Source organism: Podarcis erhardii, assembly GCF_964252035.2.
Source record: "Podarcis erhardii genome assembly, chromosome: 13".
Taxonomy (NCBI): domain Eukaryota; kingdom Metazoa; phylum Chordata; class Lepidosauria; order Squamata; family Lacertidae; genus Podarcis; species Podarcis erhardii.
Genome location: NC_138502.1, coordinates 17500730 through 17513669, shown reverse-complemented (window position 1 = coordinate 17513669; position 12940 = coordinate 17500730). Strand labels below are relative to the sequence as shown.

Here is a 12940-nt window from a genome sequence, read left to right as displayed (position 1 = left end):
ACCTGTTTTGCAACGTGCACTTGGCGTGGGGTTCGCATGTGCCTGTTCCCATACTGCTGAACCATAATAAGCTGCATCCTAGATTAAAGAACCGATAGCCGACAGAGCTGCAAGCCAGCGCCTTTACCAACTCATGGGAAATGACGGCTGGGTACAAGGGCGGAAGCTGTGGACTTTAGAACCAGAAATGCAGCATTAAAAGGTTGGGAACCTAAGAGACAAATGCCCCCACGCCCACACCTCACCTCCGGTGCTTGCTCGTGTACGATGGGGGCTGCTCCAAGCTGGTGTCAATCACTGCCTGCTTCAGGTGAGCTTCCTTCTTGCTGCGTAGCTGAAGGTTAGGGAGAGAGATGGGGGGTGAGGGTCAAGCTCTCATTCCCTTTGGCTATGTGACCTTTGTAATGATGAACAGATTTTGCCAGGGTAGCAGAGGGCAATGGCACCTGCCCTTCTGGGCAGACATACCTGGAGCAAGAGCACTGCCCCAAAGCTTCTGCTTTCTCCAAAGGATCCACCAAATGGAGAAGAGCAGTAATGGCTGAGATCTGTACTGAACAGGCTGTGGGAATCACCCTGAAACGCTGCTGCTGAATTTAAGGGGGAGGGCGATGTGTTTGGGAAAATAAAGCGCAGATGTGCCCACAGTTGGCATTTGCATTGAGTGCAGCCGAGGAACAGAGTTCTTGCATGGCTTAGGAGCTAAGAAAGGTCCGCCACAGGGATGGTCACGGATACAGGAAGAGCCTTGCTGGATCAGAAGAATGGACACTGGTGCTCCTTTGGTCTGATCAAGCAGGGCTCTGTTCATGTTCCTGCAGCAACCAGACAGATGCTCCAGGGATGCCTACGAAGAGGAAACAACACCAACCTTCTCCCCCCACAGCCACAAGTATTCAGTATTAAATTATGTTCTCTGGAAGTGGAGGCAGCGTAGACAGCCGTCATGACGTGAAACCAGTGACACAATACTTATCTTCTGCTCTACAGCCACTAAAGGCTCTCAAAGCAGCTTGTGAATCAACCTGGACTCAAATCTGGTACGCTGCCTGGAGCTGATAAGAGCTGGGAATCCCAACAAACCCAGGAGGGCACCACAGGCTTCTCGCCTTTGCCACACATGATTCTGGAAACCTCCACCATGTCTCCCTAAATCAAAACGCCCCAAACACTTTAAGACCAGGCTTTGCCAATCTGGTGCCTTCCAGGTGCTGTTGGACTACAACTCCCATCATCCCCAGCCAGCGCCCTCCAACAACACCCAGAAGGGGCCAGGTGGGTGAGGGCTGCTCCAGGCCTTTCCCTGTTGGGAAGCTGCTCCAGCCCCTTGCTTCTTCACGTGTCCTGTGTGCCAAGGCTTCTTTCCCTCTTTATGGCTTACAACCTGGCTCTCTCAAGACTGGTTCTCACAGGAAAACTCCCAGAGGGAAGGAGGAAAGCCCTTAAAAGGTTTCCAAAGGGCCCGGAGGCTGATCTGGTTTCAGTCCACTGGTGGAAAAAGAGCATGCAGTTGACAGGCGGGTGGGAGAAGCCCATACTGCTTTCCATCCCCTCGGGAACAAGCCTCTCTCGCTGCGGAAGGTTTTTGCCGGGAGGGCTGGAAAAGGGAGGCGTGTGGGCTTCACCAGCAGCCGCCGCTCTGAGGAGGCCCACCCTGCAGTTTCAGAAACACTGCCCTGGGCTGGTGAAACTCAAATTAAGCTGACAGGCAGGATTGGCCTCGCTCCCTGACCTCCTGCCCTGTGGGGTTGTTGCCGTTCCTCTCTACTTTCTGCTCTTGTGGCTGATGCTGCAAAGGTAGGAAGGCCGTGTAAAATAACATTAACCAAGACTGAGCCTCCCCTGCATCCCTCAAGCATTTTTATTTATTTTTTAAAAAAGCCAATTGGAAAAAAATTCTGGGAAGGGAACAAAAATGTAACCCATGCCCCCATGATGAGAGGGAACAGTTACACAAAGAAAATATAGGCTGCTGCTTCATCTGCATGCCATATACATAGCCAACAACAGAAATCAGCTCCACTTGGTGCTGAATTATGGTCTTTTTAAAATTGCAAAGGTTACACAGGTCTGCATGAGTCTAGTCAGCCACTGCAAGAAACTTTTGTCTGTCCTAATGCACCCAATAAAGGGTGATGGGGGGGGGCAGGAGAAAAATTACCCCTGAAGTTTACTGAATTAGCACACAACCTCTTAAAATATTGTTTGTGTGTACATGCTTCTATGTAAACACACACATATATATACACACACAACAACAGCTATTAAGATGGGAGTCCTAGATAAATTGCAACTATTCATTAAGCACCTGGGCAAATGAAATGTCTTCAGCTGGCACCTAAAACTCATCAGGTGAGGTGCCAGGTGAGCAGCCCTAAGGGAGCTGACGGAGGAAGAAGCAAATGGCTTCTTCCTCCGTCGCTGCCTGACTAACTGCCGATAGTGGGAGCCACAAGGACCCGCCTGTGAAAAGGGTCAAGAGGCTGGGGTTTTTTTGGCTCAGGGACACCTTTCTGTACCTCAGATTTTAGCACGAGACATTTGTGAAGCAGGCACACAGCACAATGCCACCCATACAACCGCCTCTTAATGGGATTGACAGCAGCAATGACGGGGCACAAGCAGCTTCTATTTGGGACTAGGGGTCTTGCAAGCTTCCCCCAAAGCAGCTCCTCTCTCAGCCCAACTCCTCAAATAGGCACCTGCAAGGTTTCCCTCCCATTCCAGAAACAAGGCGTTCAAACGCTGTCTAGCTCCACACAAGAGCGAGGGCTCCACGCGCCACACGCTTTCTGCACAGACCCTAGGCAGCGGTCCCGATTCTGTTGTATCTGCCACACACGGGGGCGGGGGGAGAGAAGGGTAAGAAGAAAAGTCACTCACGTCGATTTGCTTGCGTTGGAGATCCTCGAGCAGAGCCAAAGTATCCTCATCCGCAAGGTCGCAGGGACGCTGGCCCTAGGATGGGGAGGAAACAGCTGGGGCTGAGAAGGGCTCCTTTCGTCACGGTTTGCCATCAGAATAAAACTGGGAAACATGGTGGGTGAAGCAGCTTCCCTCTGGTGTAGATGCGTCTTCCTTCAACTCACCAGCTGTCCTGCCTCCCTCCCTCCTCTAAGCCCATCCACCCACTGAAGAAAGCAACATCCAGGGCTTCTACGAGTTACACTCGATTCCCCACCTGCTTAGAATTACTGGCTGCTGTTTTCAATGAGGGGAGGAAATAAACCCACCTTGGTAGGTACAAATGGAGAGCTTCTGGTTCTAAGCAAGGGGGTAGCCCTTTCAGAAAATAATCTAGAAGGGAGGGGAATGAGAAATAAGGGGCTACCCTCTCACAGCTTAAGGGGGGGAAAAACCCTCGAAGATGGGAGAAACATCCCCAGCCATTTCAAAACGTTCTCCTGTGTCGTACTCCACAACCAAGTCAAGCCTTTCCAGGTCTCTGTCCTTCCTCCAGCATTTTGCAGGACCCACAAGCTTCTATTTGTGGCTGCAGGCAGCAGATTTAGAATTCCAGCCTCCCACATCTCCTTCCCCCTTTGGGTTTTGGTTTTGTAAACCTTTAACTGAACAACGCAGAATAATAATCTATTTCTTTTTTAAAAAACAAAACAAAAAACTCTGTAACCTTAAGAGGCAACATTTTATTTTATTTTAAACAACCTGCTTAGGACACAATTATAAAAAAAATGCAGATGGCATTTCAGAAAAGGTATTTTCCCTTCACCTCGTGAACGAGAGCAAGCCTCGTCCACAACGGTATCGGCTGTGACACCATCTAAAACAACGCACCATCTAAAAACAACCTGATGTTTCCCCCTCCTTCAGAACCATATTTTTATTCAAAAGAAAATGTATACAGATGTAGTCAGTTAACTGACCCATCAGAATGCTTTGACACTAGTCCATTAAAAATTCCTTTAAATCTGGTGACGGTCCTCATTTTGCTGTCCTAGAAACCCCTCTGCACCAAGAACAGTTGCAAACATATGAAGTTGCCTGAGACCAGGCTGGAGTGCTGGGCCACTTAGCTCAGCCAACCTACTCGGACTGGCAGGGCCTTTCCAATGCCTTGGGCAACACCAAGTCCTCTCCAGCCCTGCTGTGTGGGCTCTTCTAACTGGAGCCACAAGAAGCCTGGGTTCTGCAACACACACCCACCCACCCACACACACCAGCCACCTCCTTTGCTCTCACCACGTTGTTGAGTGCCTCCATGTCGCAGAAGTGCTCTGCCAGGAGGCGACAGGCCTCTTCCACTCCCCAGTGGGCTGCCGCATGCAAGGGAGCCCAGCCGTCTTTGTCCTGCACATTGGGGTCATATCCAGCCTGCAAGAGCAGCCTGCAACAGGGCAAGAGAAAGCAGCCGTCAGGGGTTTCCTGGACTGAGGCATGGTGCCTTATGGGAAAACTAGATATTAATAGACAAAAGAGGGGAAACAGGGAAAACTCAAGAGTCCCAAATTATCCAGGGACAAGAATTCTCCTGAATTCTTCTGTGAGGTACATATCTAAGGGCCAGGAATTTGAGGTTCTCGTGGCAGGGAGAACAGGGGGGACAGGAGACTGGGACTTTTGGAAGAGTGAGTGAGTTAGAGAAGCAGCGTGGATGGAACTTGCTGGAAACCTGCTGGGGTCATCTCTCTTTTTCTTTTCTTCTTTTTTGAGGGGAGGGGTCCAAATGCTCAAAGCAAGATGGCTGGGAGCAGGATGCCAATATCCTGGATTCTTATCAGCTCCGAGTCACCATCAGGAGGCTGGGGTGGGGACTGGCACTGACTTGGCCTACGCTTTTCCCTAGGCCCCGCCTTTGCTCAGGGGATGTTTGGCAAGGCACGGAGGAGAGGGGGGGAATCAGAAGAAGTGGTGCAACTAACCACCTGGGCTGGGAGAGTGGGTATGGCAAGTGCCCAAACCTGTTGAGGCAAATAGGAACCTGAGGTGTGACATTGGCAGCCGTTTTGTAAACCTACGTGCTTCTAAGACATTCGACATCTAGCTTAAAACTGTGAGAGGGAGACACGGGATCCCATTTCCTGCTCCAAAAGGGGATTTATCAAAGGGTTTCATGTGCTCAGAATGGATGTCCCTCGGGGCTGGGGGAATCAAGGACCAGGCTCTCACCTCATGACCTCAATGTAGCCTTTGGCAGCTGCCACGTGGAGGGCCGTGGCCCCTGTTTTGGGGTGCGGCTCATCAGAGATTTTCCCACCGTTCATCCACTGGCGTGCATCACGAAGCATCACCTCCTCCTCCTCTCGCTTGGCTACTTCTACATCTATCCCTGAAAAGGAGAAGGAGGCGTCACGGGAGAGCCAAGAAGGCGACGACTACGAATCTGAACAGCTGCGCCCGCACCAGAGAGCTGCGAAGAAATATGTCTTCTCCTAACGATGCCGAGGAATCCTGGCAACTGGATACTTTTAAAGTCCTTCCTCTTCCAAAAAAACACACGTAGTCATCATTGTTTTAAGGAATTTGTGTATGAGGTAATTATGGGTGGAGGGCACAATTACATCATACACATATGGCTCAGGGATGGGGAACCTGTGGCTCTCCAGATGAGGCTGGACTGCAACTCCCATCAACCCCAGGCAGTATGAGTCAACGGCCAGGTGTGATGGGAGTTGTAGTCTGGCAACATCTGGGGAGTCCCAGATTCCCCATTCTGGGGTTTGGATGCAGAATAAATTATGTACAGTAAGCAAATATGTGCAAATATAATCTTGGTAGACACTGTATTTTTAAACTGTTCCAGAGCCAGAGAACTTACCAGGTTTTGGAAGTCGTCGTTTCGCTCTGTCTGCAGTAAATAATCCAAGTTGAAAATATTTTGATGGGCCGTATATTACAACCCTGTGGTGTAAACCATTTAATTAATCCATTTGGGTGTGTGGGTGTGTGTGTGTGAAAACCTGCAAAGCTGATTCTATAATCTTTCTGCAGCACCAACTCCTAAGGAAGGGGAAAAACCCAGGACCTGGAGGGCTGGTTGGAGAAGCCTGGTGAAGCCCCGAAAGGGTCTACAGAGGGACAGAGCATTAGAGGAATCAGAGCTACACCATGCATGGCAGCCTGCTCTCTCCTTACCTCTCTTCCCAATCTCCGAACGCAGTAAGGCCTCCATGTTGTCAGCCTCCGCAATGTCCAATGGCACGTCCCCGTCGCTGTTCACTGCAGCGATGTTGGCACCGTGGTCCAAGAGGTATCTGGGCCAGACAGTGATGCCCAGGGTCAGATCCATAGGCCCATTTAGCCCCCCACCCCTGCAATCCCAGATTAGGCCACACAAAAAAAGCCCGTCTCGTGGGGCGACATCCTTTGCGCCCTTGCCTCGTGATTGCAGACAATAAGCCTCCCTCCCTTTCAAATGCAGATGGGGTGAAAGGACCACCAACTCAGAAATGAAGCCTAATGCAGGTTGCCCTTGGCTTCCGCAACCTCCCCCTGTGCCTTAGATAGCTGTGTGCATGATGACTGGCACCTGCTAATCTGAACAGGAGCCCTGTCCCCTTCTGCATCTGGCTACCCTATGTTGGGAAGGGCGTAGGTTTTGTGACCGCTATTCAGCCCCAGGCGGAAAGCACTGAAAGACCGGCCTGCGGATTTATTACTGTAATAACTTCAGGCAAAAGGCGTTTTATCTACCGCAAGGCCAATGAAGTTATCCGTGAGCTGGCATGGTTTTGGAAGGCCCTGCAGCCCCAAACTCACTGTGCAATCTCAATGTAGCCGCAGGAAGCAGCGACGTGCAGCGGAGTCCAGCCCTCATTGTCAGCCTGGTTCACGTCGGCTCCGTTTGCCACCAGAAATTCCACCACCTCCATGTTCTCATCAATGCAGGCCTGGAAAAGACAGAAGACTTGTCGCAAAGAAGCTCCCAGCTCCCTGTTTCTCTCTCCTCTCCTCCATAACAGGGCCAAAGCTCAGTGGCAAAGCGTGTTCTCTGCACACAGAAGGTCCCAGATTCAATACCTGGCATCTCCATGTTGGGAAAGTCTCCTGTCTGTCTGAAACCATACAGTGTGGACAATGCAGGGCTAGATGGTTTGATGTGGGTGGAACACAGCTTCTCATGTTCCTAAGGAACCTTTGCTCCCCTGAGCAAAAAGAGCACTTCCTCATCGTTCTCCCTTGCCCCACGCAGCACCTTGCCCTCCTTTCCTGGAAATGTCCCATTGCACCACTGTCCCCTAGACATGCAAGGCAGCCCCTGAGCAGAAGGGCAGGAAATGCCACAAACCCCTTCAGAGCTTTTTATTTGCCACATGGTAGGCCAAATAACACCCCAGCCGCCTGGGAATTTTATAGTCAATGGTTTGGGCAGATTTCTTTTTTCGAAATTCCTCCCACTTTACTTTTCTGCCAATAAAAATCCTTCCTTTTCATAGACTCATTAGTAACAGTAAATGGATGACAACTACAAATACGAGGCAAGCTTGTCAGCTTCAAAGCTTCTTTTAATGTTTTCCAGGTGATTATACCTAGTGAGTATGAAAATGAGCATATCCGGCAAAGTTCTTTCAGCTGCCAACATTTATTAGTTTTCAGCACTTTTGTTTTCCTCTTAGATTTAAACAAACAATGTATAGGAAAGCACACCCGATTGCCATTGCATTTTTTTTACAAGTACTGTATTGCAATACAAATTGCTACATGATACCACATTCAAACCACAAGAAGTAAGTGTGGTTTAATTTCTCCTCAGATACTCCAGGTCAAATGTTTGTGGTGTATTAGGACAAAAAAGTGACATGAGGATACTTTTTCTAAAGCTTTGTTTACCAGATAGAAGTAAGATAAGCACGCTAAATCTAATCTCGGCATCAGAAAAAAATCTGATGCAAACCACACACACACACACACACACACACTATGCAAACCATCCTAATTTGCCTAAGAAAATCTTCCCAGTTCATTCCTCCCCCCCATCCAGGAAAATCCCCACCTCTATTGGCAGCCTGATTCGCACAACACGCTCCACCAAACCCTGGCTTAGCAACTTTGCACGGGCTCCAGGAGAGGAGCTTGCAACCGCTTTCCCCCTTCCTGGTCTTTTCAAGAGCTGAGCTAAGCCGAGCCAAGGTTCGTCTTAGCGTGTCGCCTGAGCTGGAATTCGCGGTTAAGCTCTCTCCTCGCTAACCGTAAGCTGTAGCCAAGGACAAACCATGAAGAGAGGGCTTAACCGGTAGTCCCAGTTCGGACGGCACGCTAAACTAAGCCTTGGCACTGCAGCGAAAAAGACAAGGCGAGAGCAAAGCAGCTGTGAGCTCCATTCTGGGAGCCTGCACAGTCTCCAAACCAGCTCAGTGCTCCAAAATTCGATGCCAATTGGTGGTGGGGAGAATTCCTGATAGGGAGGCAGGTTTTAGGTAAACATCAAGAAAAGCTTCCTAATGCTAAGAGGATTGCAGCTCAGGAACAAGCTGCTCAGGAAGGCCACACAATGAATTCCTGGCCATGTAGGGTTTCAAGGAGAGGCTGGAAAGACAATGCTGTCATTGGGCAGGAGGCCTGACAGGATGGCCCACAAAGTCACTGGTATTTGCACAAATACAGGTAGCCTCATGTGTTAATAGTTAAGTTGTGTTAGGGGTACAATATGATTTAATTTTATAATGTAGGGCCCAATGCTGACCAGTTAACCCTGTGCATTCTTTTGCAAACATCCCCACCACAAATGGTAGGCAGGAGAATCCAGCTACCATATTTTTTTGCTCTATAAGGCTCACTTTTTCCCTCCTAAAAAGTAAGGGGAAATGTGTGTGCGTCTTATGGAGCGAATGCAGGCTGTGCAGCTATCCCAGAAGCCAGAACAGCAAGAGGGATCGCTGCTTTCGCTGTGCAGCGATTCCTCTTGTTCTGGCTTCTGAGATTCAGAATATTTTTTTTCTTGTTTTCCTCCCCCAGAAACTAGGTGCGTCTTATGGTCTGGTGCGTCTTATAGAGCGAAAAATACGGTACTTCTTCAGCAAGGAGGGAGAATCCTGCCTTAATGCTTTTCCTTATCCACAGGTGAATACACCCAAAAAAACTTTCAAGAGAAAAACGGGTGGCCGCAGCTTGTAAGCTGAACATTCGGGGAAGAGAGTAGAATATCCTTTGGTGTCCAGGCCCCACTCCCACCCGTTGCCGCGATCCATAAGCGAGTCACATGGCGGCGTTATCACCATCTCTCTAAAAAGGAAGGAAGAGTGCTTCTGTTTGCCCTTTTTCTTTTTTCCCAAGAGGACAGATAGAGGGATGGTGACCAGATGCAAAGGAGGGCAGACCTTGTGTACCAACAACTGCCTTGCAGAAGGGGGAATTTAACAGATGTTGCCTCTTTCATCTCTGCATAACAAGCTGTACACCCTGCTGAAATTACTCTTCGGGGATGATAAGAGCCATAGCTGGGCAACATCTGGAGGGTCCCAGGATCCCCACCCCCTGAATTAAAGAGGCAGGAAGCAGGTCTTTCCAATATTCCAGGAGGATGGTCATACACGGGTAAAATAACCTTTAAATACTTGGTTGTAAGTTCAACTGGACTTACAACCTGGGTGCAGACATCACTGGGCTTCAACCTGTGGGCCAGGTCTCCTAATGGGATGCAGTCAGATAAGGGGAACTATAGCAGAGCCACCAGCAAGACTTGGTAAGAAATTCTGAAGAGGGTCCCCAAAACGCATGTTTGGCTAAATGGCACATCCCAGGTCTGGAAAGGCCAACGCAGCCCATTCCCAAACTTCATTTGGGACGGTACTGACACAGCAAGCACCCCCTTCCCTTTCTCAAATGCACAAAAAGTGTGGCTGCTATTTACTGCTCTCTCTGTGCCTTCTAATCTTAAGGGGTTGGGAGAGAAAGCTGCAGGAGGCACCAAAACTCTGGCATTACATTTCCCTGGCTTGGGAAATGTATCGCAGTGCTAGGGCGGCAGTGGATAAGCAGCAGATGCTGTTTGTCACTTGGTTGCTCATTTGAAGGCAACTTCATCTCAACCCAGCTGAGATGTGGCTTTTCCCAGCCACGCAATAAAAACAACAGGAAACATGGGCATAGCACTTTCAAGAGTTCAAAGCCGTTCGTGTGCATTGCCCATGACAAGGTAAGTTTATTACAATGCCCCATGTTACAGATGGATGAACTGAGGCTGAGAGAGAGAGGGGGGCCACCCAGTAAATTCACTGCAAGATGCAGGATTCAAACCAGGCAGTTCCTGATTCATAGCTTAAGTCTCTTGGTCTCTATGCAACATAAGCTCCGCTTAGAATGTTTTGATGTATTTTATACAAGTTGCACAAGGGAGTGGTTGGTCGTTTGACTTTCAGTTTAGCACAAGTTAGGAGCTGCCAGTTCTTGAAAAATGTGTCTCTGCTCCACTCATTAGGCGGCACAACTCTCCTGGTGCAGGCAGGGCAAAGTGAAATGAGATATATCATATGAGCAGATGGATAAAACCAAAGAAGGACCATAGCTTCCCCACTCACAGCACAGTCCATAACGGCTGTGTGCTCGATCCAGAAGCCAAACCATGTTTTGCTGTTACACCACAACCAGCAAACTGTGGTTTGTACATGCCCTCTAAATTGCAATTGAAAGCCACAGTTTGCTGGTTTGGATGCAACAGTGAACCACAGTTTGTCTTGGATCAGATACAACATCAACTGGGCTGCACTCTAACCGGGGAACTGGAGTGAAATGCCAACTGTGGCTTGGGCCAAAGATGAAATAATTACATTAGAGATGAAACAATACATTAGGGAGCACACAAACAATGTTCTTTTGTTAGCGTCAACCATAATTTGGTGGCATTATGTGCAAAGGAGAGCCACATTACATCCACCTAAAAATGCAAAGGGGTAACCAGTTTTTGTTTTTTTAACAACAACAAAAAGATTAAATTCAGATTCTCACGGATCTACATTCTATGCTGAACAGCAGATGTGTTGCAGGATTCCACATGCTCAAAAAAAGTGTCACAGAGACCTGCAGCCTCTTTTGAGCAGTAGTTTAAGTATATCTTATTTGGGGGGGGGGGAGGCGTTGTTAAAGGAAGAGAATTTGGACCAAAGAGCCTTTGATGTCTTTTCGAGTGCCAGGAATATGCAGCTGTGCTACTTTTCTGCTTCCAACACAAAAGACGTCAGAACTGAAGGCAGCAGCTTCTGCTAGATTTCATCTGCCTTTAATAACAGGCTTTGGATTTGCAGTCAAGAGACCACGCAGAATAAAACTGGTTCAGGCAACAAGCGACAGTTATGTGGGTGTATCGTATCGAGCAGCCTTGAAGTAAGAATTTGGGTCATCTTGAGTTATTTTCAAAAAAGAGAAACACCAAGTGAATGAAAGCATGGAGAACTGGGAGATCAGACACCAGAGTCCTCTCAGAAAAGTATTAGCTAGAAAAGACTCCTAGGTTCTTTGGAGAGAGTTGACTTAACCATCTTAACCTACAACAACTACCCTGATTAACAGCAGCTCTCTAGGATTCTAGGCAGAGTAAGGCTTCTCCTGCCATCTGATCCCTTAACTGAAGACCGGATATGCAGGTAACACATGTGCTCTACCCAATGAGAAATGGACCCTCCCTGAGGCACATTGTTCCACATGTGGTGGAACTGTAAAAAGATCAGAGAGTGTTGGGAAATGATACGGGGTGCCCAAACTGTTTTCAAAGAGGGCCAGATTTGATGAAGTGAACATGCATGAGGGCTGCCATGCGTGTTGAGCTGTTGCGGGGGATTTTACCCCAGAAAATAAACTGCCACAGGGGCCGGATTAAGCCCCCAAAACAGACTTTGGACATGCCTGATCTATAACAAACTTAAGAAAATGTTTAAATGCTCTTTCCCTAAAAAGCACAAAGCCTTCCTGCTAGGAATTATGGGTAACAAAATCTCAAAGAAGTTCAGGAGAGTTTTCATGTACGCCACAGCAGCTGCCAGAATTCTAATTGCAAAAGGCTGGAAGGGAGAAGTTATCCCATCCAAATTAGACTGGCAAAATAAATTGAGAGAGTATGCTGAACTAGCAAGACTATCAGAAAGGCTACGAGACATTACAGATGAAAATTTCACCAGAGAATGGGATAAATATAGAGTCTACCTAAAAGAACACTGCCAAAATATCAATCCGTTGGCAGGTCTTGACTGAGTTTCTGCGTGTAATAGGACAACTTTATAAATTTAAAGTAATTAGAATAACGCAGAGAAGATAAAGAATGTAATTTGGGAACACAATGGGGAGATAGGAGGTCATGCCGAATCTAATCGCAAATTGATGTACACAACAAGTATCAACTATGGAATGAATGTTTGTTTATTTTTACTTTGTCTTTAACATCTATTGACCAATTGTGTTATACAGTTTTAAAACCAATAAAGCAGTTAAAAAAAAAAGAAAAGAGAAATGGTCCCTCCCTGACAGTCTGCATTTGCTAGTGTGATAAAGAAAAGACACATAAGAGACAAATCACACAATCTAGCTTAAAGTCAACTAACGTAGGGCTCTCCAGAAGTTGTTGGACTCCAACTCCCATCAGTCCCAGCCAGGATGGTCAATGGTCAGGGATGATTTTAAGCTGTAGTCCAGCAACATTGGGCAGATATCAGGTGGACTACCCTTGATCTGGGACACGGGTGGCATTGTAGTCTAAACCACTGAGCCTCTTGGGCTTGCCAATCAGAAGGTCGGCAATTCGAATCCCTGCAACGGGGTGAGCTCCCATTGCTCGGTCCCAGCTCCTGCCAACCTAGCAGTTCGAAAGCACACCAAAAAAGTGCAAGTAGATAAATAGGTACCGCTCCGGCGGGAAGGCAAACGGCGTTTCCGTGCGCTGCTCTGGTTTTGCCAGAAGCGGCTTAAGTCATGCTGGCCACATGACCTGGAAAAACTGTCTGCGGACAAATGCTGGCTCCCTTGGCCTGTAAAGCGAGATGAGCACCGCAACCCC

At 48.2% G+C, this 12940-nt stretch overlaps 1 protein-coding gene across 4 annotated transcripts in view; it reads right to left on the bottom strand.

Annotated features, from left to right (window-relative positions):
• The window catches only part of PPP1R12C (protein phosphatase 1 regulatory subunit 12C), a 38554-nt gene that overhangs the window by 17745 nt on the left and 7869 nt on the right, over nucleotides 1-12940 (bottom strand). For all 4 annotated transcript variants that reach the window (XM_081837356.1, XM_081837358.1, XM_081837357.1 and 1 more), the window contains exons 2-7: nucleotides 6718-6848; nucleotides 6094-6212; nucleotides 5128-5287; nucleotides 4201-4345; nucleotides 2884-2958; nucleotides 246-334 (exon numbers count right to left, since the gene is read on the bottom strand). In XM_081837356.1, coding sequence (XP_081693482.1) covers nucleotides 246-334; nucleotides 2884-2958; nucleotides 4201-4345; nucleotides 5128-5287; nucleotides 6094-6212; nucleotides 6718-6848 — 719 coding nt within the window. The remainder of the gene's footprint in view (nucleotides 1-245; nucleotides 335-2883; nucleotides 2959-4200; nucleotides 4346-5127; nucleotides 5288-6093; nucleotides 6213-6717; nucleotides 6849-12940) is intronic.